Genomic DNA, 25,638 nt, shown 5'->3' with positions numbered 1-25,638 from the left:
ACTTCTCAACTCATCATTTAAATAAAGTTCTAATAGCGACATTTGAAAGCAGTAAGTGGAGTTGACAGTATACGTTAACTAAAATTGGCATAATAATCGACGACTCCAAATATCTATTCGTAAAATTATAACCCGTAAGAAGCTGACGTTAAGACATACTGATTATTTCTGTGGATCTAATAGGATGTCTGCAAAGCGGTGACTCGGCAAGAATTTAATAGAGTCACTAAATAATTATCGCTCAAATAGAAATTTCAGTGTAGTTTCGTGTAGTTCGTATGAGACCGGTATAAATTTCTGATATGATCCGTGTCTAATTAAACTCTTTAGAATTTGCACTGCCATATCTTCCTTTTGACAATTGGCAATAGTAATTACCTTTCCCAATGCTGTTGATCTGATGACGATTAATTATTTCTAACTAAACTGCTTGAGGCTTATATCAAGGCCTAAACTTTTTCGGATTTTTTCAAAATTTAAGACAACCGTTTCATAATTGCACCATAGTGGCATGCGGGGTATCAGAACCTATCGTATTGTGGGTTCAACCAGAATGACCATAGACACGTTTTGTTCATCAATTGCCTCTAGAAGATAATGCACAAAGTTCGCAATTATGAAAAAATAAACATTTTATCAACGATAAAGTGAATAACTGTTATAACATTCAAACTCGTGGTTTCGAATCAGTGACGCTGCAGTCTCGTAGGCGGCCTGATTGGCTACGAAGACTCAGCGGCATATGAGCCGGGTTTAACAAAATTAGAATCCTTCAGAGTATTGACAAATATTGTCCCATAACTTTTTAAACTCGAAACACCTTTTTTATTTGGTAGTTTTTCCGAAGAGATAAAGTCAGACAGAGACTTAGAGCCGATTTTTTTTTAATTTGGAGGTAGTCATTTCAATCTTCATCGGCATATTGATTCACCTTAATAAATAATTGGCGATCACTATTCCTTCAAAATATGTATTTCTTATAATATTCCTCATATCAGTATAACAGAATCCAATTCTTATTTCAAACTCATGCTTGGACTTTAAGTTCACCGCTTTTGTACAAGAGTCAAATATTCTTTATCATATTATAAATAAAAGTTTTCATTTATAGTAAAAAAATTAAGAAAAAATTGCAAACAAATTAGATAAATCAATAAGAGTTTACACTTTAAAGTGGTATAGCGGGTAAGACCTTTCCAGCACAATCACCAAAACCAATGCGAACACCGTTCCGTGCGCAGTGACCGCGAATAATCAGCTCATCGCCATCCTGCAGGAATTTCCTAGTAGCACCGCCCTCCAAATTGATTGTCTTCGAACCGCGCCAGCTCAGTTCCAACATGGAGCCGTAAGAATCCTCCGTCTCACCGCTAATCGTGCCCGAAGCCATTAAATCGCCGGGGCGTACATTACAACCAGTGACCGTATGATGAGCAATCTGCTGAAGGGCGGTCCAGTACAAATATTTGTAGTTCGACTTGCTGATAACAGACTCAGCGCTACCTTCGGCTAAAGCGATTGAAAGAAAACAATTCCAGAGAGAGTTGAAGAAATAAAAGAATTAAAAACTTACGTTTCAAAGAAACCTCCAGATTTATGTCAAAGTTAAATGGGCGTTCATGCTTCAAATATGGAAAGACTTCCGGTTCTTGTTTGAAATTGTCAACCAAGAATGGTTCCAAGGCTGCAACGGGCACTACCCATGGCGAAATGGTGGTACCCAAATTCTTGGCTGTGAATGGACCCAAAGGCACATACTCCCATTTCTGTATGTCACGTGCACTCCAATCATTCATCAATGTAAAACCGAAGACATTCTCCCACGCATCTTCAGCTGAAATGCGTTCGCCCAACTGATTACCTGGTCCACCAATGAAGAAAGCAACTTCCAACTCAAAGTCTAATAACTTGCAAGCGCCAAAAACAGGTGGCTGACCATCTACGGGTAAAGTTTGACCCAATGGACGGCGTATCGGTGTGCCGGAGACCACCACTGAGCTGGCGCGTCCATGATAGCCCACCGGTATGTAACGCCAATTCGGCATGAGAGCATTTTCCTTACCGCGGAACATAATGCCAACATTGGTGGCATGATATATGGATGAATAGAAGTCGGTGTAGTCGCCGATATTGGCGGGCAGATGCAGCTCGCAATCAGTTTGTAGAATAAGCATGCTATAGGAAATATTCATAAATATTTTAAAGAAGTTAACAGAGCAGGATAGCGGTAAAGTGCTTACCTTCGAGCCAACACCAAGTTCTCTTCGAGAACCGAACCCTTCAGCAACAGCTCACGTGTGCGCGTACGCACCACATTCCACGCTGTGTGACCGAGACTCATAAGCAGATTCAACGAGTCTGAGTTGAGCGCATCCTAAATCGTATAAAAATGTCAGGAAATTGTAACGGTAATGCTATACTTATATAAAGTTTTAACGACGTAATACCTGCACTTCGGGTGGATAAAGTTGGGCTACGCCGGCGAGATCGAGCACATGTTCACCGATGGCGACACCGACGCGCTTGCGGGGCTGCAAAGAGAAATCAGTTTTTAATTACTTTTTTGTTTTTACATTTCAATGGAATTTTTGTAATGGAAGACGTCAAAAAGTTAGTTCATTACAAGGCAACACACATAACCACAAACGAGTGTCCGTCAAGCCGGTCTCAGCCACTACAGCTGGACCATTTATCCAGCGTTCAAACTAGTTTCCCACTAATTTATGTAAATATAAATCAAGATCGTGTTGCTTTGCATAAAATCTTATTTTATTTTGGTTTAACTGCTAAACTCGCATTCCAAATGAGGAAACTAGTTGAACTAGAATGTGAATTTTATGAGCCCAAAAAAATTTTTTTTCAAATGTCAAAATTACAAAAAAAATAACCATCACTTAGCGCCATTAAATCTACTCACATTCGATTTGGTTGAGAATACGCCATATGGAAGATTCTCCAATGGGAAATCACTTCCTTCTGGTATGTTTACAAAACTGGTCATCGTTCCGCTTTGTTTCACAACAAACTCACTGACAAAATTGGTTACTGAATTAACACGCCGCGTCTGAAAGTCGCTGAATGTGATTGCGCAATGCACGAAAGCTGTAGCAAAGGCGAAAAAAGCAACCTGCTCGATCGCCAGTTCAGCGGCAACTAACGTTCGATTAGCGCTGAAGTGTGATCGCGACTAACGCCGGTTAATTACTATTTGCTCTCTTCAATCTCAGTTAGCTCTATATATATTTCGTGCTTGCATTTACTTATCATATCACGTTCTCTCTTGCCATTTTTTTCTGCTATTCGCTTATGGCTGATAAAAATATATTTACAAGTCATCAACTAATACTCGCTGCAGCATTTGCGGCTGGTGAATGTGCTCCTCATTTTAAACTCATTTATCTAATATACATATATAACGCATATTTTCGGAGCCGGGAGAGATGTAAAATGTAAATAAGTGAAAAATAAAGGTTTCGAGCAGAACCAAATATTTCATACTCAGCGCACATTTTTTTTTATAAGTTTGAAGTTGAGCTTGAGAGCCGAGTCAAGCTCTGCAAACTAGGAGTTTATTTATTTGGCACTTTGGAAGTTCATATGCGTTGTTGGTGAGAGCTTTTATCCCACTGCCACATTTGAAACTTTAATAAAAAAGGACTGCTAGTAGTATCGTCTGCGGTTTCAACTGTTTTCGATGTCTCACCAAACACATTTTCTGTATGTAATTATCCAAAAGTTCTCAAATTATCGTTGTATTTTATGTTAAGCTTTATAGCTTTATCTAGACTTCCGAAATGTTCACCAACAATTTTTTGATCTCTCTGAAATCAGTATAGATTACGATATCGGCTCTGAGGGAGCTTACTCACAACGCATGTGCCTACTTTGACAGTTGGTTTGACTGCCGGGCAGAGAACTATTTTTCTTTCTGGAACATGAAATATGATTATAATTTTCTATAAGTTATTCAGCATTCCTGTTTCACAATGATGTCCATTTTTTGGTACAAATAATAAAATATACTCGTATGTGATAAAGGTATTTCAACCAAATTGTGCCTGCCTTCAGTTAATATTTTGCTAGTAATTTTTTACAGAGTAGCATGCGTCCCTTTAATAGACATCATATCAAATACATGAGGTTAAATTATTCCCAAAATTATCCCTCATTCTAAATTTATACTATTCTTAATGATTATCATTTATTTCAACTGAAATTCATAGCAACTCACTTCGTAGTTCTCTGCCCGGTATTTGATTTATTTTTATTAAGAGGTTCAGAGTCATGCCAGGTGCGTTGTTTATCTAAACGAACTAGTTTCGAGTTAATTTTATGCAGAATGATTTCAAGTAATTTTGCATAAAAGCTTATTTTGTGTTAGTGAAACTTTTACACAGTTTAATGAGAAAAACCAGTTTAATATAAAAAAATATATAAAAATTACCACTTAAAATTTAAGAATTATAATATATTTTTTTTAGCAAAATATGTGGTTGAACTGGCGAACAGGCCCCTTATAATATAATATTATAAAATACTCACACATAAATACTAGAGTTTAGTTCTCTTGTTTCTGCTTGTTATTTCAAAGATTTAGAACTGAGATCAATTAGAAGTTGATAGTATTAGTGGAAGGAAATCATAATTCTACAAATTATTTAGCCTCTCGAGTAAAAACGACATAAAAACTTGATACTTGATTACATACTCATAAGTATGAAGACCAAAAATTCTTCAACAGCCATTATTATTTGTATTCAAAAGCAACACTAAAGCAGAAAAAAGTTGTCTGCTAAAAACAGTTTAAGCAACTTTGGCTCCAATTATTATCAAATTCACTATGCGTGTGGTTTTCCAAACCTCCAACGTGTGTTTCGGTTTGATTATAGAACACATGATCAAGCCTAACATTTGCTATTTGTGATTTTACTTTACTTATATTCAAAAAATATTTTTAAACGGCTTACCTACCTACCTACCTACCTATGGGAAAAAATAAAACATATGTTTACACATACATATTTATTATATATAATATTTACAAGCAATATGTAATTAAGCACTCGCCTAATGTATTCTCAATGGAGTGATAAATGCCATTTCTTATGAAATTGACGTAAAGTATACGCCGTGTTGGTCTTGTGGGGATTACATTGCTTCAATTAACGTGATTGGTAATTATTGTATTTGAATAAACTTTTATTGATAAATTACAGGTTTATTGTAAGTTAGGGAATAAAGTCAACTCAAACGAATTACACTGGTCTACAAAAACAATGTTTTTGTTCTTACTGTTACTTGCATGATGATAATAAAGCAGATGATAAAAAGGTGAAAGACATAATAGTGCGAATCTTGCAGTGCAAAATTATAGTTTTATAATCAAAAGTTTCAAAAAATATCAAAAAAAAAATATCTCATCATGGTAATAAAATTCAAGTTACTTTGTAGATATTTTTTTAAAATTTATTTCACTGCATTTTCTCTACAAATCGACGTACCGAAATCAGTAAGTATTGCTACTGTCCATTTCCAACTGGGAATTTAAATGACAAACTGCATCCAAAAACTTTATAAGCAGAAAGAAGAAGTAGGAAGCTCTGAAATGTAATGTCCGTAGTTTTCAGTTTTGTAATCACGAGAAAATTATAATATAAATTTTTTAAGACGGCCAAACCTCTTTTTATTACTTTGTCCAACTTTTAAGTTGTTCATGTATTTGCGGACATACAAAATTTTGCTTTACTATTAGAGAAAATTGTCATTTGAGATATTGTCCTTGTTCATAGCTTTTACAAAATTTTTTATGAGCCCCAACTTTATGAAAAAAACTCAGTTCTTGAAGAACCTCTGCAGCATAATCATGGTACAAAATATTAAATCATCTCAATTAGTAGGAATAGATTCAGAGGATGAAAATCTGTATATATAGCTAAGAAACAGCAGTTCAGTTGACCTTTTATGTTTCACTCTGGGCCATAAGGCTTTCGCAACCCCACACGTGCTGATTTCTGCTCGTTCGCATTCTTATGGAATTTGGGTATGACTACCTTTTCTTACAACACATTTGCTTTACAATTTCCGACGATTCCGCTGTGACCTTTCCACCATACTAGTTTTATATGGAAGTAGCTTGATGCTACTGCTAGTGAGATCATGCACTCATCACACTAGCTTTGTGCTCACTTTCACCTCAATTTGGCAGAAAAATATACTGATTCTTGACATTTTGAACGAAACTTATACCCTTTTTTTAAATTACTCTGATCGTTTGACAAATCATTTCGTTTATAACGTTGGAGGTCACAATTTTATCGCCATCATACTTGAGTCAGCATTAATCTTTGATAACTTCTTCAATGCTGACTTTATTCTTTTATTCAAGATACCGTATATCTTTATGACTCATTTATTTAAGCTTACAACAAAATTGTAAACAAGGTGGAGTCGAGTCAAAATTTCTTAAAATATATGAATGTATAATTTAAGCGGCCCGCCTAGTGTGAAATTGCGAAACCATTATTTATGTATAATATTATATTATTTAAATATAATATGCATATTTCGATAGTCTATATAAAATTTTTAATTAATATTTCAAATATTTTTTGCTCAAATAGTTTATCATTAAACCCGTTTTTCTCAAAGTAAGTGAGCGGTCATACTAGGTGGGCCACTTAAAGTTAGGATGGATTCTGATTTATAGTAAAATGAGACAGAAGTCATCATGTCTGTCATAAATTATTATTATTGAGGTTAGGTCAAAATATTTACATATGTTTGCACACTTACATACTTACAGTTATCGCCTTAAACCAATAAAAATTTCGTTTAGAATTGACTTCACAACATTCAACTATATAATCATTTATTAATTTCATTAAATATTTGTTATATGCTGGAGTTTCCATTAAAAATACATAAACATACATATGCATTTATGTACATAGTCAGCTATATTGATAAGCAAATAAACAATTTGCAGTAATACTTTTTGCAGTTTGCTTCGGTTTTTCGCCGTTGTGTAGTCGCGAAATGGACAACTTCATGCTATCGTCATTTATTGTTGTTTTATATATTCAGCTACACACTTATAAAGTTTGAATATTAAAACGTGACAATATTTTTGTTATTTGCTTAGTTGAGATAATTATGTAACTGAAAGTATTTGAATTATTTTCTTCATTATTTGGTTATTCAAAGGTAGTAATTAAGTGACATTCTCCATACTAAACGAATCCTTTGTTTTGTAATTTTTTATTCTTTGAAAGAAAACAAAGTCGAATGGCAGTTAACAACTAGATTATAATACAATACAATTACAACAAGTACAAATACATACAATCAACAGGCAAGTAATTAGAGAAAAAAATTAAGTGCATTTTTATTTATATATTTGTAGAGATATGTAGTTATATATAATATGTGTGTTAATAATTTGCATTGCTGCCTTGTGGGTGAGGGGGGTGCGTGCATTTTTTGATTATTTAGGTGCATTTAAAGACAATAAGAAAATGGAATACGACACTTAATATGCATAATATGCATTTCTTTTAACATTAAAAGTGCTGAGGATTATTTAATATTATTTATTATTAATAATGTTTTTTGACGCTTAAAGTGGTGTCGACATCAAAATTGGTTACTCGCTTAGGTTTGGCTGTGCTCTGAAAATTTGCTCCCTTATAAATATGTAGTGTTGGACAAACACTTTGAACTAAACAAAAAACGTGAAATGACTGTTTAATATTTTACATGTTTGGATTTTATAGTGTTTCTGTTGCTAATTCTGCTTCTGTTGCTTTTTCTGTTTCTGTTGTCCGCAGCTTTTGCGGTTTGTTTTTATTTAATTATTATTATTTTTTGATTTTTAATTGTGTAATATATTTTGTGTGATTTACTTAACATTTTCTGTTTTTACAAACTTCTTACATTCATACATATACATTATTTTACGATATGCTTCAATTAATGCCGCTAATATTTATATTTGTGTATTACTCGCATAAGTCAACTTTGATATTGTCTTCCAAAACACTTTTTTTATTAGTTCTAATATAAGTATTGCATAATTTACTTTGCGCTATGTCGTTGTGGAAATTCTCGCCAACCGCACCGGACTGCAGTTAGTCACTGGCGTGTGGTTGCGTTAAGAATTTGCCGTTATTGTCAGTCACAGCGTAGATTTCAGCCAAAATGACAAACAAAAAAACACTCGCTTCTCGTTTTTATGTGTGAAAGCTGTGCCTCTTTGCCTGAGCTTTCATCAAAATGAAATAATAATTATTTTAACTTAAATCATTTCATTATTATTATTTATATTAACTGTATTTATATATCTTATAACTTTTTTTTATAATTCTGCTACGTTAAGCTAATTTCTGTTTTGTGTAATCCCCCTTAAGCATTATTTAAATATTTTATATAATTTATTTTTATTAAGTATTTATATGTATATATTTTTTGTTATTGTAATTTACGTTTGGGTCAAGTGTACAGTGTTGTCTTCCAAAATTTAATCCAAAATTTTTGGATTTTTCAAAAAGTTTATATTTCTTGCATATGAAAAATGTCTTCCAAAACGATTTTTTTCTTGCAACTTTTTTCTATTATATTCATTATTTTCTATACAGTGTATGCTTATTTAGCATTTGTCTTCCAAAGGATTTTATATTTATTTTATATTTTATTTATTTCTTACCTTTGGCTAAAAATAATAGACCTATTTTGGCAATTCTACTTCTTGTACTTGCATTTTTTATAAAAATTTATATTTTCTTAAATATTCAATAAAAAACAAGAATATTTAAAAATTAATAAAAGCCTTAAAAATGCGAAAAATATAATATATAAAATTATTAATTTGAAAAATCAAAAAATAAAACATTAAAATTACAATCAGTTTATTCAAAAGTATAAAGAAAAACTACAAATTTTAATTAAAAAATAGAAACATATTTTATAAAACAAACATATATTTTATTAAATAAAAGTAATAAATAAATGAAAGAAAAATATAAAAATATATTAACTCAAATGTGGTTTTTTACTTACAAGGTACTAAATTTTTAAAAAGTTATAACAATATTATTTAAAAATTAAGTGAATTTAGGTGTTTAAATCTTCACTTTTAATGCGAAAAATATAAATTTTAAAATTAAATTATAACATAAAATTAAAGAATTAATAAATTTTGTAATAATTAAAAAAGAAAACCAATAATAGATATTAAATATTTAGAAAAAAAATTAAATTAAAAATTAATTTTTGTAAATTAATAAAATGGTAAAAATTTTTGAGTATTTTTCGCGTGATTCAAAAATACTCAATTATAATTAAAATATTTTATGAATTAATCTTAATTAATAAAATTTCAAAATTCAAAAATTGAAAACTATATTAATTTTTAAAAATTAAAATTTATATTAAAAATTAATAAAATATATTCTGCATGAAGTTTACCATTTATATAATATAAATTCAAATTACAATTTAAAACATAAAAATATTTCTTTGATAGTTTCAATTTTATTAATCAAATTTTTTAAAAAAATTTAATTTTAAAAACTTTTTTTGAATACCTTTTTTCAATTTGAAAATACATCAAAATATGCAAAAGTAAATTTATAAATTTTAATTTATTTCTCTGCTTCACATATTTCTTTTACTTTATTACTACTTTTTTTAAATATTAAATTTTTGAAATATGTTTTGAAATTTTTGTTTTATTTGAAAATTTGTCAAAAAAAATTGAAAATAGATTTAGCAATTTTAATTAATATTTCTTTACTTCACATTTTTCTTATTGAAGTTCAACACGTTTTCCAATATATGTAAAATTATAAACATATAAATAATATTAGGAAAACGCTATTACCTATTTTTTTTAAATAATATTTATGATTAATTGTGTAATTTGTGTTAGCATATTTATAAAAAACATTTTTTTAATTTGAAAACCAAAAATTGTTTTAAAATATATAACATTTTTATGTAAATTTTTATGTAACTAAAATTGAGAAAACTCTATTTAAAAAAAAAATATTTACAAATAATATTTATATAAACATATTTAAATACTTGTTCTTTTTTATTTAAAAAACAAAAAAATCAAGGAAAAACCTTCAAAAAACCAACAGTATAACACAATTTTTTTTCAAAAACCTGCCTCTGCCTTGAAATGTTGCACAAAGCTTCATAGTAACGCTTTTTTTTAACATTTGTTTTTGTTTTTCTTTTAACCTACAATTAGTCTACACTCTGAGATTTGTATGCCAGCTGGCATTTGTGCGCCTGCCACCGCTTGCAGCAAGCTACACGCCGCCATGCTGGCATCCTGGAAGCCCTTTGGTGATTTTGTTGTTCTTATTTTGCATTCACGTTTTTTCTTAAGAAAATTGTGCAACAATAACTGTGAAACAGAAAACCGTTAAAATTACTATAGATAACGGTACATAACTATTTTACAAATGCATGTAAATATGAGCTATGTATTAGTGCATTACAGATTATACATTATGTATAGATAGTTTGTATGTATACAGATGAGTGTGTACATATACATATATGTATGTCTATATGTATGTATATATTGGCCTACATCACCTTGACATCTATATATCTATATATGTTTGTATATATATATATCTCTGTACATGCAAGTGTCACATACTGTCATTTTCTTCTCGTTTCGTTTCGCTTTATGTCTATAATTGTATTTGTAGTTGTGAATTTTTTTTTACATTAACTATAATTCAAATTAATTACAAATTAATTGATTCGCATAGGGATTGAGTTTTTTTATTTTTTTGTTTGGATGTTTATTTTTTTTGGTAATTTTTTCTTTCTTCTTAGCACGCTTCGTAGTTCTCCCTCACCTTGCAATGCCTTGCCGCCATCTTGTGTGCCGAACTTTAGCGCAAAAACTGCTATAAGAAAAACAACAAACAAACAACAAATTTCAACAAAAACAAAAAAAAAAAAAACAGCAACACAAACAAATAACAGTGTAATAAAAAGTCAAATGTTTTGTGAAAAAGCTTTGTTATTTGGAGCATACAAATTAGATTTAGTTTTGAAGTTTAAAAAATTTGTGCTTACATATGTATGTGTGTTGCATAATTAATTACAATCATTAAACGTCTGTACGAATATATATGTATGTATGTGTGTTATGTGTCATAAACAATAACTAATGACCAATAACAATAAGTTGTTGGTGTTGTCGTCGTCAAAATAAATTTTAAACTTAGAGACCGCGCAGAGTAGTAAAAACCAGCCAGAAATTTCGCACAACCTGGACACATTGTCTTGAACTGTAAACTTCAGTAATCAATTGTCAACTGTGTCTGTCCACATTTCGTTTTCAATTTGTTTATGTGTGTGTGTGTGGACCTTGTGGTTGGCATATTGTTTCGCTGCTCTGCTAGTCTTCTAAAAAAACGGCGCCAAGTCACAATTGCACAATGCCCCGCCATCGCCGGTTTTGCATAGAGCGGCGCACAGTTCCTTCCAGTCTGGTGTTGTGCTCTCATCCGACAATCTATTCGATATCATGATTTGATTGCCGCCCAATTGGCAGCTGCTACAGCCGATCAGCGTTGTACCGCCATGCTCACAGAAACTGCCACAAACCATATTATGTAATTCATACTGGCATGTCATATTGGAAAAGGCAATCGACGCTACTTCTTCGGGCGAACAGTCGCAACTAACATCACCTATACGTTATTTGGTAGAGAGTGAAAGAAAAAGAGAGTGTTTTTTAATGAATGGTCAAAGTGACGAAACGGTCGGCTTTTGATAATAAAGAGTAAGCTTTTTTATAATGAGAGTTTTAAATTTTTTAAGGCGGATTAGGAAAGATTTTTAAATACGACGGGAGTTCTATTGTTGTAAATATTCTCATCTCTTCACTCATAAGCTTTAATTTTTAGCATTTTAAAAAACTAACTGTTTGTTTAGTACATAACGGCTAGGGTTTACATCCACATAAATATTGTTGTACATTTGTGAAAAATTATGTTATCATTATCATATTAAACTAGTTCTGCGCATTGTCTTTAAAACTGTAGACACCACTTAGTATTCGAAATATCAGTTGAAACCAATAGTATTTTTAAGCGTGTTTTTTAGGTTGTTTTGAAAAATGTATAAAATTCATAAAAATGCCAGCAGTATATCATACTTGTATAAGAAATTTTTTGGATATTATCACTCTGAATAAGTGTATAAATTCTTACGATGTTTGACATATTTACTAATAATGAATTCTAGGTATGGAGAGTCATTGAAGTCGAAATGAAGTATAAAAAAAAAAAGATGAGTACGCAGTAGAAGTCTAAGTAAGCGTAATAGATCCGCTTTTTTATTCGCTCAAGCTTTTCCAACTCGGCAGCATTCTTAGAATTATTTGCGGCGCCTCGCAAAAATAACAATAACGAATTATCTAATTCATAAGATGTTCCCCTAACTGGAGATACGATCTTCAAAACATTCATTTATAAATAGTCGAAGATAATGACTTTTTTATAATTTAATCATTTCTAAAATAAAGAAAAAATAAGCCAGTTGAAAGCAATAGCAACACATACAAGTGCTTTGTCAGCTTTTAGTCTACGACTACATAAATTCAAAAATAGTAAACAATAATAATGATCATCAAAAAAGTTGTAACTTATTTATATCCACCTGTTACTTAAAATCATTATGATTATGTGCGCTTCAGTGTTTTTCAAAATTTGGAAAGTGTGTGGAGTTAATCAGACTTTTTATGGTTCTCAGATTTTTAAAAGTATTATTTGTGGCAATTTTGAACAAAATTCAAAGTTTAGGTGTACCTACCGGTTCAATTTGCAGTAAATATAAAATTCCAAATTTTTATCAAAAATTATTTGATTGAAAAAACACTCAATGCGAGACAGTTGCGCCGCATAAATCGAATTTTTCCAGTTTTGAGGTTATATTACCGAGTTTACTAATTAAATTTTAAAAATTTTATGTTAGCATATTTATAATCCATTTTACATTTTTGTACGGTATAGGGTATATTAAGTTGGCCACGAAGTTTGTAACACACAAATGGAAATGACGGAGGTACTATAAAGTATATATTATATTAATGCGTGACGAAGTGAGTCGATTTAGCAATGTCTATCTATCTGTCTGTATATACGAAAATTAGTCTCTCAGTTCTTGAGATATCGAACTCATTTGTCGAAACCGCCAATATCGGACCACTATAGCATATATGGTAACTGCCATACAAACTGAACAATCGAAAGCAAGTCTTTGTATGGGAAACTTTTTTATTTGACGAGATACTTCACGAAATTTGGCATGAGTTGTTCTCTAAGGCAACAATGTAATTTTCGAAGAAATTGTTTATATCGGATCACTATAGTATATAGCTGCCATACAAACTGACCGGTCAAAATCAAAGCCTTGTACAGAAAAGTTTTTTATTTGGCAAGGAATATTCACTGAATTCGGCATGGATTATTGTCCAAGGCAAGGCTATGATATCTGAACATATTATTTGGATCGGACTACAATAGCATATAGTTGTCATGTTAACTGATTGATCACAATAAGAATAAAGATCTTTTTATACCACAAGAAATACACCGGTCAAGAGTATAATATTTCTAGTTTTTAATAATTTATCAAACTTACCAAGCTGTAATCTGCAGAGATCCTTGCATATTTCATTTTTGTTGTCTGCAAAGTGTGGTAGTAGCGACGGCTTGTCACTGCTGTGGCAGTATGCAAGACATGGCGGGCCGCCTAAGCCAGCTCTGCAATTATCAAAGTAAAGTAAGGCCAAGGATTAGCAAATAGCTGCGTTTGTTATTATATTTATATTAAAATGCATTAAAACTTTAGCTTAAGCATACAAAATATAAGAGTCAAAAGTTTGCTTAAGCCTCAATACATTCACACATTTTAAGCTTATTTCACAACACGCTTCACATCAATTCACTTTTGACCTTAATGAAGATCTTATCACTTGAAGAGTAGTGTGCACTTGTCACCAAACTTTTGCTTTCAACTAATTGAATTATGACATAAGTTCATTTAGATTATTTTTTATATAGACACATATACAGTTATATACGCACTTAAACAACAAAAACACACAACTTCTTTTTGCTGGACTTCTAGGCGAAAAAAATATTTTGCCTTTTCTAATTTTGCTCAAAGTTATTTCAGTTTACAGCAGTTGACTTACCCGCAGAGCTGCTGACACACCGAACTCCAATCCTGAACTACACTCTTCGGCGTGCTGATGTTGACAGTGAAAGCGTCGCCGTTGCCGTTGTCCTCGAGGCTCAACGTCGTTTGGTTTGGATATTCAGCGTTTGCGTGGTGCTTTGCAGCGTCAAGGATGCTACTTACATTGTTGTTATCAATGATGCTGCTTTTGTTGTTGTAGTTATTGTCATTTTGGTAGCTGCTTTCTTTGCGTACAACCCCTACGGTGGGCAGTGATGACGTCACAACGTATTTTACCACCGTTGTGGCAGGCACATGACGCGCCTGCGCCAAACCGATTGTGGCAACAACCAATAACAGCTTGCGGAAAGGAGATAGCGCCATATTTTCTATTGACAGTCGAGCTAAGGAGCAAAGTAGATGAGATAAATTAACTTGCAAACATACATAAGTGGGTAGTGGGTACGTTGTGTGTGGCGCCACCGCACTGTGGGCGTTGAAACCCATGTTGCAGTGCGAGTTAGAGTGAGGGTAAAGTGGCACCTTACGGAGCAATATGGCTGTCAGCGGATGCGGCAATGAGGTGCAATCGCAGCCACGTATGCATGTATGTATGTGTGTGTGTGGTAGGTGCTGCAAACAGCAGCTTTTGTAAGGCGGGTGGTATGAGCAACATTAGTTGCAGGCAACAGAAGTTGCATATGTGGTTTCACATATACATGTAAATATGTGTGTGTATCTATATTTGTATTTGTGTGTGTCTCTAACAATACAAGCAAACTATACTAACAATAAATGCGCTGCAGCAGAAAACGGGAAAGCACATATGTATATACAAAGGTGCATAGGTATGTATGTATGTGTAGGTATATGCTACTCCATTCATTTACATATCTATATATATAAATATATGTATGTATATATTTGCAAATAGCAAACTAGCTATGTGTTGTGTGCGTAATTGGCGTTCAAATGCAATTATTGAGCGATGTTGCATGCAAATGATGGCGCTGCTGCTTTTGTTGCTTTTGTGCTGCGCCAACCAATTGACGCCATTGTGCGGCGCTACTGTTGCGCAACATTGCAACACTTTGTGTGGGCAACGATTTATCGTACATTTTGTATTATTTTTTACTCGTAAGTAATAGTGCCTGAAGGGTAGACCGGGCGGCGATTTGGGTTGCCGTCTAATGGAATTATGTATGGACGAGTATGTGGCAGTTCAATGCTGTATCCTTAGGCAGCGCGAACTCTTCAATATATAAGAAAAAAGTTTTTATAAATATACACTTTTATGTTTATACATTTAAAAGACAATATTTACATAAAGTAGTTTTTTATGACTAAATTGGATCGATATTTCCAAATATTCAGTTTTTGACTATAAAAAATTTAAAATATACAACAATTAAAGAACAGAATATTACAGCTTCCGCTTTTGAGTTTTCATATAATTTCATTGAAATAATCTTTACTACAAATCACTTTATTTTTAAAGTTTATCTGAAGAAGTTCTGTATTTGTTGATCAAAAATTTTGGATCTCTGTTGCGCCAGAAAAAAACGGTACGATACCAATGTAATATGGACGATATATTATATTACAATGGAAATATCTTTCAATATAAGAGCAAGTCTGGTATGGTACACGAGGAAAAAAATCATTAGCACATTTAAGAAACTAGACGGATTTCAAGTATTCCAAGTATTTAAGTTGTATGCCACCAGATGCTTAAGAGTTCTACTTCTTCGTGCTATCTTGAAGTTGCAGATCGTCAGCTTAGTCGTAAGTTCATTTTTGAGCCTTTCATCTCAAGGTTCTGCACTCATATTCTAATCAGTTTAATCGATGCAGCTTCATTACTGTAGGCGAAATGTTGTGATAAGTACACACAATTTTTTTTCCGTTTAGATAGAAAAATTGCTCTCTTAATGACTTCATGACATTGAATTAATACACCACGTAACTTCTTTCTGTCATATCCCAAGGTTGTTTAATACACTACAAGTTTTGAATTCAAACAGCTCTTTTGTCCACCCTGTACATGGACATATGTATATACATACTTATCGTTATTTAAAGAATTATCTAAGTCTGCGTTTTGCGGTTTTCCATCACTAAGATCTACTATATATTAAGTTTGTTACGAAGTTTACAACACGATAACGGTAGAAATTTTTCAGATTGAATTACTATTGCATATAGATGCCATACAAACTAACCAATCAAAAAAAAGATCTTTTATACCTTTTTATACTATAAGAAACGCATTGAAAGGGTGAAGGGTATTAGAGCTTGGCTGTAGCTGAAGTTAACTTGTTCTTGTTTTCTTATATTCTTTCAAGTTCTTGTGTTGCTCTAAAATTTGCTAACGAAAGTCTATTTTGAAAATTATACCGTTAAAAAGTTGTATATAATACTCGTATTTATATTGGTTGATCAGAAAGTTGTATTTATATTACGACTGTGGGTCCTTTTACTTCGACTTTGTAAACTGAGATACTTCATTGACTTTTCCTCACAGTGTAAAAAATACAACTATTATTCACCCAAAAATTGTACTACCTCGTACTATTATATTACTCTATCCTCAAAGATAACAACTAAATATAAATATAAAAGTTTGCATACAAGAACTTGATTCTAATCGTTCAGTTTGTATGGCAGCTATATGCTATAGTGGTCCGATATGGAAAAGTTATTCAGATAATGTAGTAATGCTTTAGATAATAAGAGTATTGCAAAATTAAGAAATTAGTACTAACGATATGAAAATAATGGTTGTCAAATCTTGTAAGAATACAAATAAGTATAAATTATTATATTGCATAGTGGAATGGATATTTACAATTTTATTTTCATTAATATGAACATTTTTTTACCAGAAATAGTTCTCCAAAATAGTTCTAAAACGTCTTGTGACCGAACATATTAAGCATATGCGAAAAATTTTGGAAGAACATATTATACAAGGGTATTTTTGGTCACCTCATTTTTACTATTACATCCTTTGTGAGACGTATCATATCTTATGTGACGTTTTTGCTATAAAAATTATTGGTAAGTAGTAAGTAACGTGTTACATCTGAATATCTAAATATGTATATATATATATATAGTTTATACATAATTTATATATTATTTGAACACTATATACTCTTGTGAAAAAAATGCTCATATTTGGAAATGAAAAAAACATTATTACCTGGTGGTAAAATAACTTCTACCCACATAAACAACACAATTCAAGCGGCAACATAATTCAATTTCAATTTTAAAACTTGCGTCAGTAGGCCTTTAAGTCCATTAGAAATATTTATTTTGTAAACACATGCGAGCTTCATCACCTCGAAATTCCCATAAAAAACCTACATAGTGTATACTCAAATATATATTCGAAGGAAAATACATACATACTTGTATGTACTTGAAAGCAAGAAAGAAAAGGGTAGGATACCTCTTTCCTGCGACTGCTTAAGGACAAGCTCTAAATCTAGCACAAAGTACCAACGTCAGCACGGAAAATCCTGACAAGGTCCTACCACGCTGTGACACATACAGAGAACACACGTAATGCTCGTATATTTAATGTGTTTATATACATATGTATGTATATACTAACAAAAATATATAAATTTGGTAAAATATACATATGTACAGCAACTGCCCTTTATGTCCATATGCGGTACAGTGGCTTAATCCCAAAATGTTGGATATAGTTGCAAAGTAACGGAATGTCCAAATATGTGACAGATGGTACTGAACTATTTCTTGTTGTTTGTTCGTATACGACTGACAGGTTTATTGATGGCCAGTATTTACTGCATCTCTGTATGCAATGGGTTGTTTTTACCTCGACTAAGAATATAGTATATATTTTATCAATATTTAGGTATTTTAAAATATTATTAATAATAAGTAAGTAAATTGAAGGTTTTATATATTATAGTTAGAACGATCCGATTTCGGTAAAATATGCACTGCGTTGTTCGATAACTTGTTCGCATTTTCAAAGTAATTTCAAAATACCGTAGAAAATCATAAAAAACATGCGACAGTCTATTCTCAGAAGCTTCTCTTGAAGAAAATATTTAACAAGCAAAAATTTTCGCTTAAACAGAAACAGATAGTAATCACTAGATTCCAAGTTCAAATTATATGGTTGCTGCATAAAAACATCCCAACCATGCTCGGGGAGCTTCTGCCGCGTTACTATCAATGCCTGTGGCCTGGCGGTACAGGTCGGAATTAAGGATTTGGCCCTAGGGGAAGAGCTCATAGTATATGATTCCCTGCCAATCGTACAAAACACACAGCAAACCCTTCCTGATATTCAATTCTGGCTTGCACACCGTATGTGCCGGCGTAGCGCAATTCGGCCACGAACGTTTTAGCTTGACATTGGGAATAGAAACAGTGATATACCTATGACAGACAAACTAGGCGATTTTCATTATTTTGTCGATATTTTCGACAATGTTTTCAGTGCATTTTTGACACAAAAATTGATTTACTGCTAATGTATCAGAACCATAAACACTATTCACATTTTCACCTACCTGGCTTGCATTTTCGCCTTTAACGAAGAAAAAATGAAAATGAAATATTTGATGCGTGCATCCAACAATACTGACTTAAGCAATCACAAAGCTGTCTGAACAGTTTTTTGTATAAAGTCTTATCTTTAACGCCATATAGCATAACTCGATCGCACTTATACAAACCGAGATACAGATTACTAGAACCATCTATTGGAAAAATAATTGATTTATTTTTATTAGACTTAATATAAAAATGGGAATTGTATGGCAGCTATATGCTATAGTGGTCCGATCTGGAAAAGTTATTCAGATAATGTAGTAATGCTTTAGATAATAAGAGTATTGCAAAATCAAGAAATGATAAATGCAATATTCCCACTTCGTATGAAATAACATCCACTTTTACTAATTCATGAGATATGGAGTCTGGGCATTTTGTGTGCTCCGTATCGGCTAGTCGACTATCATTACTTGCGAAGTCAAAATTTTCCCATCCGGAGTTAAATTGGTTTAGCAAGCTCTGCTCCCTTAGCTAAGTTCCTTTTTCTCTAGTCGTAAGGCTCTACTTGGCAATTTTCCAAACATTGATTGTGCTACCCTAACAGATGAAGAGAGAAACAGCTTCCGCTAACGAAATAAACTAGTGGGAAGAGTAGTGGGAACAGATAAGCAATTTCTAGGTATCAAAGCATTGTCGACACGTAAGATTTAATTTTGCAAAGGACTTGCTTTTAGCTAAGTCTAAGTGATATCGCCATTTTAGGTATCACTAGATAGACACTAACCTATGAACTAACCGGAATGAAAGACGAAAACTGGGTAGATAAAATACTTAAAGGATGTAAAAAGAGATTCAAGATTATCTATCTGCGTCATTTTTGTTAAACTCTGATTTCTTTTTTACTAGAGTCAGTCTCATCACTAAAAATTCTTAATATTATAATTAAATGTAAATTTTCCTTAAAACTAAGGACATGATTTGTTATGAAAGCTATTGGTAAAGCCTTGATCACTGTTCCTTGCTGCCTCGACTGCGCGAATTAGCCAACCGACGCTTTAACTCAAATGTATATAGAGAAAGTGTTTGGTCTTATCACTAACACTACACCCACTACACAGATACCTAAACACCTTAAACAATATACTTAATACTCATATATACTACAAGCAGAATTCCTCCCCCAATTTTGCCGAAATTCCGTATATAACTTTGCTGCACAGAAATACCAACTTCTCGTGGAGGGCATGGCAAGTGGGCGCCGCAGCAGCGTTGCAAAGTAGCGTTGCAAAGTAGCGTTGGCGAAACCACCAACAGCCCGGCCGTTGGTACATAAGTCCAGGAGCGATGCGTTGCTGGCGCCATATTTGCCACATCCGTTAAGCTAAGAGCTACAACGGCAGCAAGAGCAGCAGCAGTAGCAGGACTCACGAGACGACAGTCGCTTACAAGCTTTTCGTCTAATTTGTTGTGTAATCATTGTTGCTATATTTTTAGTAAACATATGTAAGTGCATATGCATGGACTTAGTGCTGTTGTTGTTATTGTTGTATTGATTGTGATAAATATTGCGTTATTGTTGTTGATAACTGAGACCAATATATAATAATTGTTGTTGTTTTTAAATATATACATTGTGACTATTTTTGTTGTAAACAATATTGTTGTTGTTTGCGTGCGTGAAAATCCAGTGTTAATTAGCGTAAAGTGTACATCAATCACTAACTGAAATCACTAATATTAACTGATACCGTTATCGATTTTTATACATACACGCATATACTACTTACATACTTGTAGTTGCTTTCGTCACGCGTAAAAACGCAGAGTAGCAAATATTTTCGCCTATCTAGGATACAAAGCCTATCTGCGCTATCTGAGTACAGATCAAGGTAATCAAACAAACTGAATAATAACACACGTAAATAAGTATAAACACAAACATACATACATACATACTTACACACGTGCGTAAATTTTACAATAATATGTATAGGGGCAAACAAAGATATATAATATTATACCATATATATATGGTACATACATTTTTTTAGTAAGCCTCGTCTGTATATGTAACACTTCGCTTTTTAATGTACATAAAAAATATTGAAAATTTGGTTGTTGAGATGAATAGCATGAATAATAATTAGATAAGTAAAAATTTGAATGAGATTAAGTGCGTGCAACGTTAACTTTTATATTTATATATCATTTTTTGCATTTGGGCATGTTAAATTTGAGTTTTGATCTTCCACATACAAAAATTTACTCTTTTCATATATGTATACCCTGAACAGCATGAATTAAGTTTGCCACGTTGTTTGTAACACCAAAAAGGAAACTTCGGAGAATTTGTAAAGTATTGTGTATACATATATATAAATGATCATAGCGACAAGCTGAATCGATTTAGCCATGTCCGTTCGTCTGTCTGTCCGTCCGTCTGTCTGTCCGTCCTTCTGTATATACGCGCACTAGTCCCTCAGTGTTTGAGATATCATTCTGAAATTTGGCACACGTCCTCTCTTCTCAAGAATTTGCGCATTTTGTCATAACCGGCGATATCGGCCCACTATAGCATATAGCTGCCATACAAAGTGAATGCTTGGAATCAAGTTCTTGTATCAAAACTTTCTTATTTGACGAGATATCTTCACTAAATTTGGGATGGATTATTGTCTAAGGCAATGGTCAAAGAAGTTGTTCAGATCGGATTACTTTAGCATATAGCTGCCATACAAACTGAACGATCGGAATCAAGTGCTTGTAAGGCATCATTTGTATTTGCGAAGGATATTATAGCTTCGGTGCAACCGAAGGTAACGTTTTGTTTTTTGTTTTAAGAGAGATTCAAATAGAACGTAGAGAATACTTAAAAAGGCTAAAATATACATAGAAATAAAGGTGTAATGCATATGAAGTGGGCGTATGGTTTCGCCCAATTTAGATTTCAAGATATTTAAATTAATATTTGTACCAAATTCAATTGAGATACAATTGGTGGTGTGATATATTAGAAAAAAAAGGAGATATATTAATATATCCAACTATTAATCGGGATATAATCGACATAATTCGATATTTTAAATATAATGATATTAAAACTAGACAAAAGATCTCCATATGTCAAAATATTATTCTATAACAATCGATACATCAAATATCGATAACTTCCAGAAAAATTTTATAGTTACGTTGCTTTTTCTTACGATATATGGTATACCTAGATATTCATTTACGAATATCTAGTTTGTATAAATATAAGTGGCTATTCTTACGGTCTCTATGAGCCCGATTTCTAATTCAAACTTTCTTCGCTAAGCAATGTCTCATCGATCAGTTAGTGACAGTTAATTATTTTTTCTCAAAATATACCTTCATTACAAAAGCTGCAATTTAAGTACCTAAATGTCAAATGTTATATTGCTTCTAAGCAATCTTATTCATCCATTGTATATTATACATTTGAAGTAAACCTGAAGAAATAGTAGGACTTAGTAAAACTAAATTAAAGCTGATGTTCAAACATCTGGTTATATTCGTAACGAACTTAAATCATTCGTGATCGAAACACTAAAAGACAGAAAATAAATCACAACAAAATACAAGTAGTTTTCTTGTAGTTTTCTCTCTGTAATCATGTACCAAACTTCCTCAGACCGTCCAATCTGATCATTTTGATATAAAAATAGAACATCGTTCATTTAATATCATTTCAGTCTAGAACTCATTGAGCCACTACCCTTCGCTTAGCTTAATTTTTAGGTTAATAACATTTTTAATAAATTTTTGAGTACGAGAAAGCTATTGGATGAAATAATCCCGTTTCTGTCACACACTTTGAAGTACAATTGTATGAACACATTGATTGAAATGTGAAACGGCACTCGTAATATAGATATACATATACCATATATGAATATATATATAATATCTAATATATAGTAAACAGTAAAAAAGTAACAAAGTAAACTCTAGTGGCGCCATCTATATGTCGACTAGTGCGTTAGACTCCGCTATCCTTTATCGACTTCCAGTAAAAATTTCATGACATTTCATCTATTGGAAGTGAAGTTATTGCGTTTTAAGTGTCAGTATGTTTTTGTTATCGGTGCGAAAATGAGCTTCGAACAAAGAGCCAACATTAAATTTTGTTTTAAAATTGGTAAAACTTTTACCGAAACGTTTCAATTGATGAAACAAGTTTATGGCGATGATTGCCTAACCCGTAGCAGAGTGCACGAGTAGTTTCAACGTTTTCAAAGTGGTCGTGAGGACATAAATGAGAAATAAGCCGAAACCCAAAAAATCGCGCCTGGAGAAGTCAAAAGTGAAGACAATGCTGATTTGTTTTTATGATTCCAAGGGTATTGTCCATATATGGCACCGTGCAACTTCTACCTTTTCGGAAAAATGCATTTGCCGATGAAAGGAAAGCGTTATGCAGACGTGGAGGCCATTCAAAAGGCTTGCACCGGCATACTGGTGGCCATACCGAGCAACGAGCTAAAACGCTCGTTCGACATGCTTTTGGACCGTGCAAAAAGCTGTATTAAGCAGAAGGAGACTATTTTGAATAAAATTAATTGATTTTGCCGATAAAACCATTTGTTCTTTTTTTTTTTTTAAAGTCCTGTTTACTTTGGAACGCTCTTTGTATATCCATCTGCACAAATGATAAATTAATTGCCCACACAAGTCATGAAAAAGTATGGTGAAGGCAAACATTTTCCAGTATTAAATAAATACGTACATACATCTCCTGGGTGTTTCCAAAACCAATAAAACCAAATTTAAAATCAAGATATCGTAGAGAGGGTCGAAAGAAAATACGCTTCTGCGAAAAGCCCAAGCTGCAGATTATAGTACAGTGATCGTTATTTAATGTTACTAAAGGCTTTATTTCAGTAATTAGCTGTGAATTAATTCTCAAAGTGTAACGTCTTCTTATTGGAGGAGAAACTGTTACGGTTTTCCCATAATCAATGCAAAAGTTGGTTTACAGCGCATATCCAACTGATTAAGGTATATAAAATGGTTTTGTAGTAGCTGTTATTTCACAGCACACATTAATGAGCCTCCGAATATATTTCTAATATGAAAGGTTCTTTAAAAATTTTGTATAAGACTTTCAATAAATTTATAACAAATCTCTTTAAATTCTAAGGCAGAGACTGTGAATGTGATGAAGTTGCGCGGTTATGTCTATCGCAGAGATAAAATCCCCAAGCTGTATCTGTTTATTTATATATATTATATACATATATAACTAGATTTTACAGTAATTTTTGTATTTTATATTTCATCAAATCCACAATTTCCACGTAACCACTGCATTATATTTAAGTTATATGCAACACAATAAATACCTTTATTTTCTACTCGTATTCAGCGCGTACGAAATGCTTTCCGAAAATTTGCACTTTCGACTGATTTGTATATTGGTTCGATGCGGATATTTAAATAGCTTATCACTGCCGTCGCATGGCGAAAATTACTTATCAGTGGGAAAGTTAAGCAAAATAATACGAATAAAATGTGCTCTGAATAATATCCATTTTATTAATAAATTCATATAAACTGTAATTATTTGCTAATTACAATTTTGTGTCAGCCATAGCGATTGAAACATCGTCCGATCTAATTATTCATTTCGATTATCCGTGAAACGTGTGTTCTCAGCCATTAGCACTTTATTACTTTTAGAATAGCGTATCTGCATAATTTTGGCAATTCGAGACCGAATTGCGAGTTTCAAACGTGCAATATTCGACCCGAAATGACTGTTGCTATACGTATGACCCACCCGATTAACAGGTGCATCGGTCTTATCAGTCGGTTCGCTGCACTTCTCTCAGCCTTAACGACTCAATTTTGCACTACACGCAGTGCAGACAACAGAGATCTCTAGTTTTTGATATATGAGCTATTGAATTAAAAGGGTATAATTATAGTAATAATAAAATATTGAGGGTGGGTTTAAAATATATTCATATACCTCGGCCATATCTTGTCTTAGATTACTGGTCTAATGTACTAATCCTATATTCCTACATATCTATCGAGGTTTTTCAAAGTATACCACATCTCTTGCGTCATTCGTGAGCTGAAAGTCCATCCAAGCATTTCCATTTCCTTTTCATACACGTCTACTCTAATCAGCCCTTTTTTGCTTTTAAGTTTTAGCGGCAAAACCTGAGAAATTGAACCCTTTGGCAGCTTACTTCACTAAATTAACATCTAACAAAAGCTGCCTGAAAGGCTTTCTCTTCCTCTTTACATGTTACAAGTGCACCTAATAAGTCGAAGCCTGTTGAAAACGTGTATTATTAGAGAGCAATTGGTATCAACCCATTCCTCACACAGGATTGGAGGTTGGAAATTGAAACTAATTTCATTAATATAATAAATTATTGTTTCTATCTGGAAAAGCTTTGTTGACAAGTTAATCATTTGTAGTCTCTTCATAAGATAACTGTTTACTTCAGGTATCAAGAGATGAACAACGTTCATGTCATGCCAGGGTCAGGTTTGAAGTTCAGCAAATGGGGAACTGGAACTCTGACATTGAAATCTTATAATTTAAATCTAAAATGAGTATTTTTTCTCATCTAGTCATGATGCTATTTGCTATAAATTGGGTATTGCCATATCATTTGTTAAAGCACTGACAAAAGCCTTAGTCGCATGTTCATTTAAGATCATTCTACATAAGTCGCATATCGTCATTCTTCATTACAGTGTCTAAAGCTTGCCTACACTATAAAATAATAATATTTGTAGCCCGATTTTGAAGTAAATATTAAAGGAGATATAATCACTCTGTGATGATTTTTTTTTAATGCTACACTATAAAAGAGTTTGTTTATTAAAGAAATAATAATT

General features: G+C 32.6%; 3 protein-coding genes across 4 annotated transcripts in view; 1 reads left to right on the top strand and 2 right to left on the bottom strand.

Moving 5' to 3' along the window:
* Positions 1 to 956: 956 nt before the first annotated feature.
* On the bottom strand, positions 957 to 3,183 carry Faa (fumarylacetoacetate hydrolase). Its single transcript, XM_014233314.3, has 5 exons — positions 2,918 to 3,183; positions 2,448 to 2,531; positions 2,241 to 2,374; positions 1,574 to 2,175; positions 957 to 1,509 (listed from the first exon to the last, which is right to left on the bottom strand). The coding sequence occupies exons 1-5, from the start codon at positions 2,999 to 3,001 to the stop codon at positions 1,169 to 1,171; spliced, it is 1,245 nt and encodes a 414-aa protein (XP_014088789.3). The 5' UTR covers positions 3,002 to 3,183; the 3' UTR covers positions 957 to 1,168.
* Positions 3,184 to 10,035: 6,852 nt separating this feature from the next.
* LOC106616598 (uncharacterized) lies at positions 10,036 to 24,257 on the bottom strand. The gene is made up of 4 exons (XM_014233317.3): positions 24,123 to 24,257; positions 14,231 to 14,618; positions 13,675 to 13,796; positions 10,036 to 11,720 (listed from the first exon to the last, which is right to left on the bottom strand). Exons 2-4 carry the CDS (start codon positions 14,596 to 14,598, stop codon positions 11,434 to 11,436), a joined length of 777 nt encoding a protein of 258 aa, XP_014088792.3. The 5' UTR covers positions 14,599 to 14,618; positions 24,123 to 24,257; the 3' UTR covers positions 10,036 to 11,433.
* Positions 20,129 to 25,638, top strand: part of Gad1 (glutamate decarboxylase) — a 40,303-nt gene continuing 34,793 nt past the window's right edge. The window contains exon 1 of one of the 2 annotated variants that reach the window (XM_036361048.2): positions 20,129 to 20,259. The gene's annotated coding sequence lies outside the window, so the exon portion shown is untranslated. Of the gene's footprint in view, positions 20,260 to 20,331; positions 20,646 to 25,638 lie in introns of those variants that run through there. The other variant, XM_036361063.2, reaches the window with a different exon arrangement.

This window comes from Bactrocera oleae, chromosome 6 (assembly GCF_042242935.1).
Source record: "Bactrocera oleae isolate idBacOlea1 chromosome 6, idBacOlea1, whole genome shotgun sequence".
NCBI classification, from domain to species: Eukaryota; Metazoa; Arthropoda; class Insecta; order Diptera; family Tephritidae; genus Bactrocera; species Bactrocera oleae.
This window is presented reverse-complemented; position numbering and strand designations above follow the sequence as displayed.

Excerpts from the sequence above, each read along its gene's own strand:
- LOC106616598 (XM_014233317.3), bottom strand. The coding sequence starts at position 14,598 with ATGGCGCTATCTCCTTTCCGCAAGCTGTTATTGGTTGTTGCCACAATC. Across the intron at positions 13,797-14,230 it reads GTGTGTCAGCAGCTCTGCGG|AGCTGGCTTAGGCGGCCCGC; the intron begins GTAAGTCAACTG and ends TGATAATTGCAG. Across the intron at positions 11,721-13,674 it reads TCTCTGCAGATTACAGCTTG|GTGATGTTAGTTGCGACTGT; the intron begins GTAAGTTTGATA and ends AATAACGTATAG.
- Faa (XM_014233314.3), bottom strand. The coding sequence starts at position 3,001 with ATGACCAGTTTTGTAAACATACCAGAAGGAAGTGATTTCCCATTGGAG. Across the intron at positions 2,176-2,240 it reads AACTTGGTGTTGGCTCGAAG|CATGCTTATTCTACAAACTG; the intron begins GTAAGCACTTTA and ends TATTTCCTATAG. Across the intron at positions 1,510-1,573 it reads TCTGGAGGTTTCTTTGAAAC|CCGAAGGTAGCGCTGAGTCT; the intron begins GTAAGTTTTTAA and ends CAATCGCTTTAG.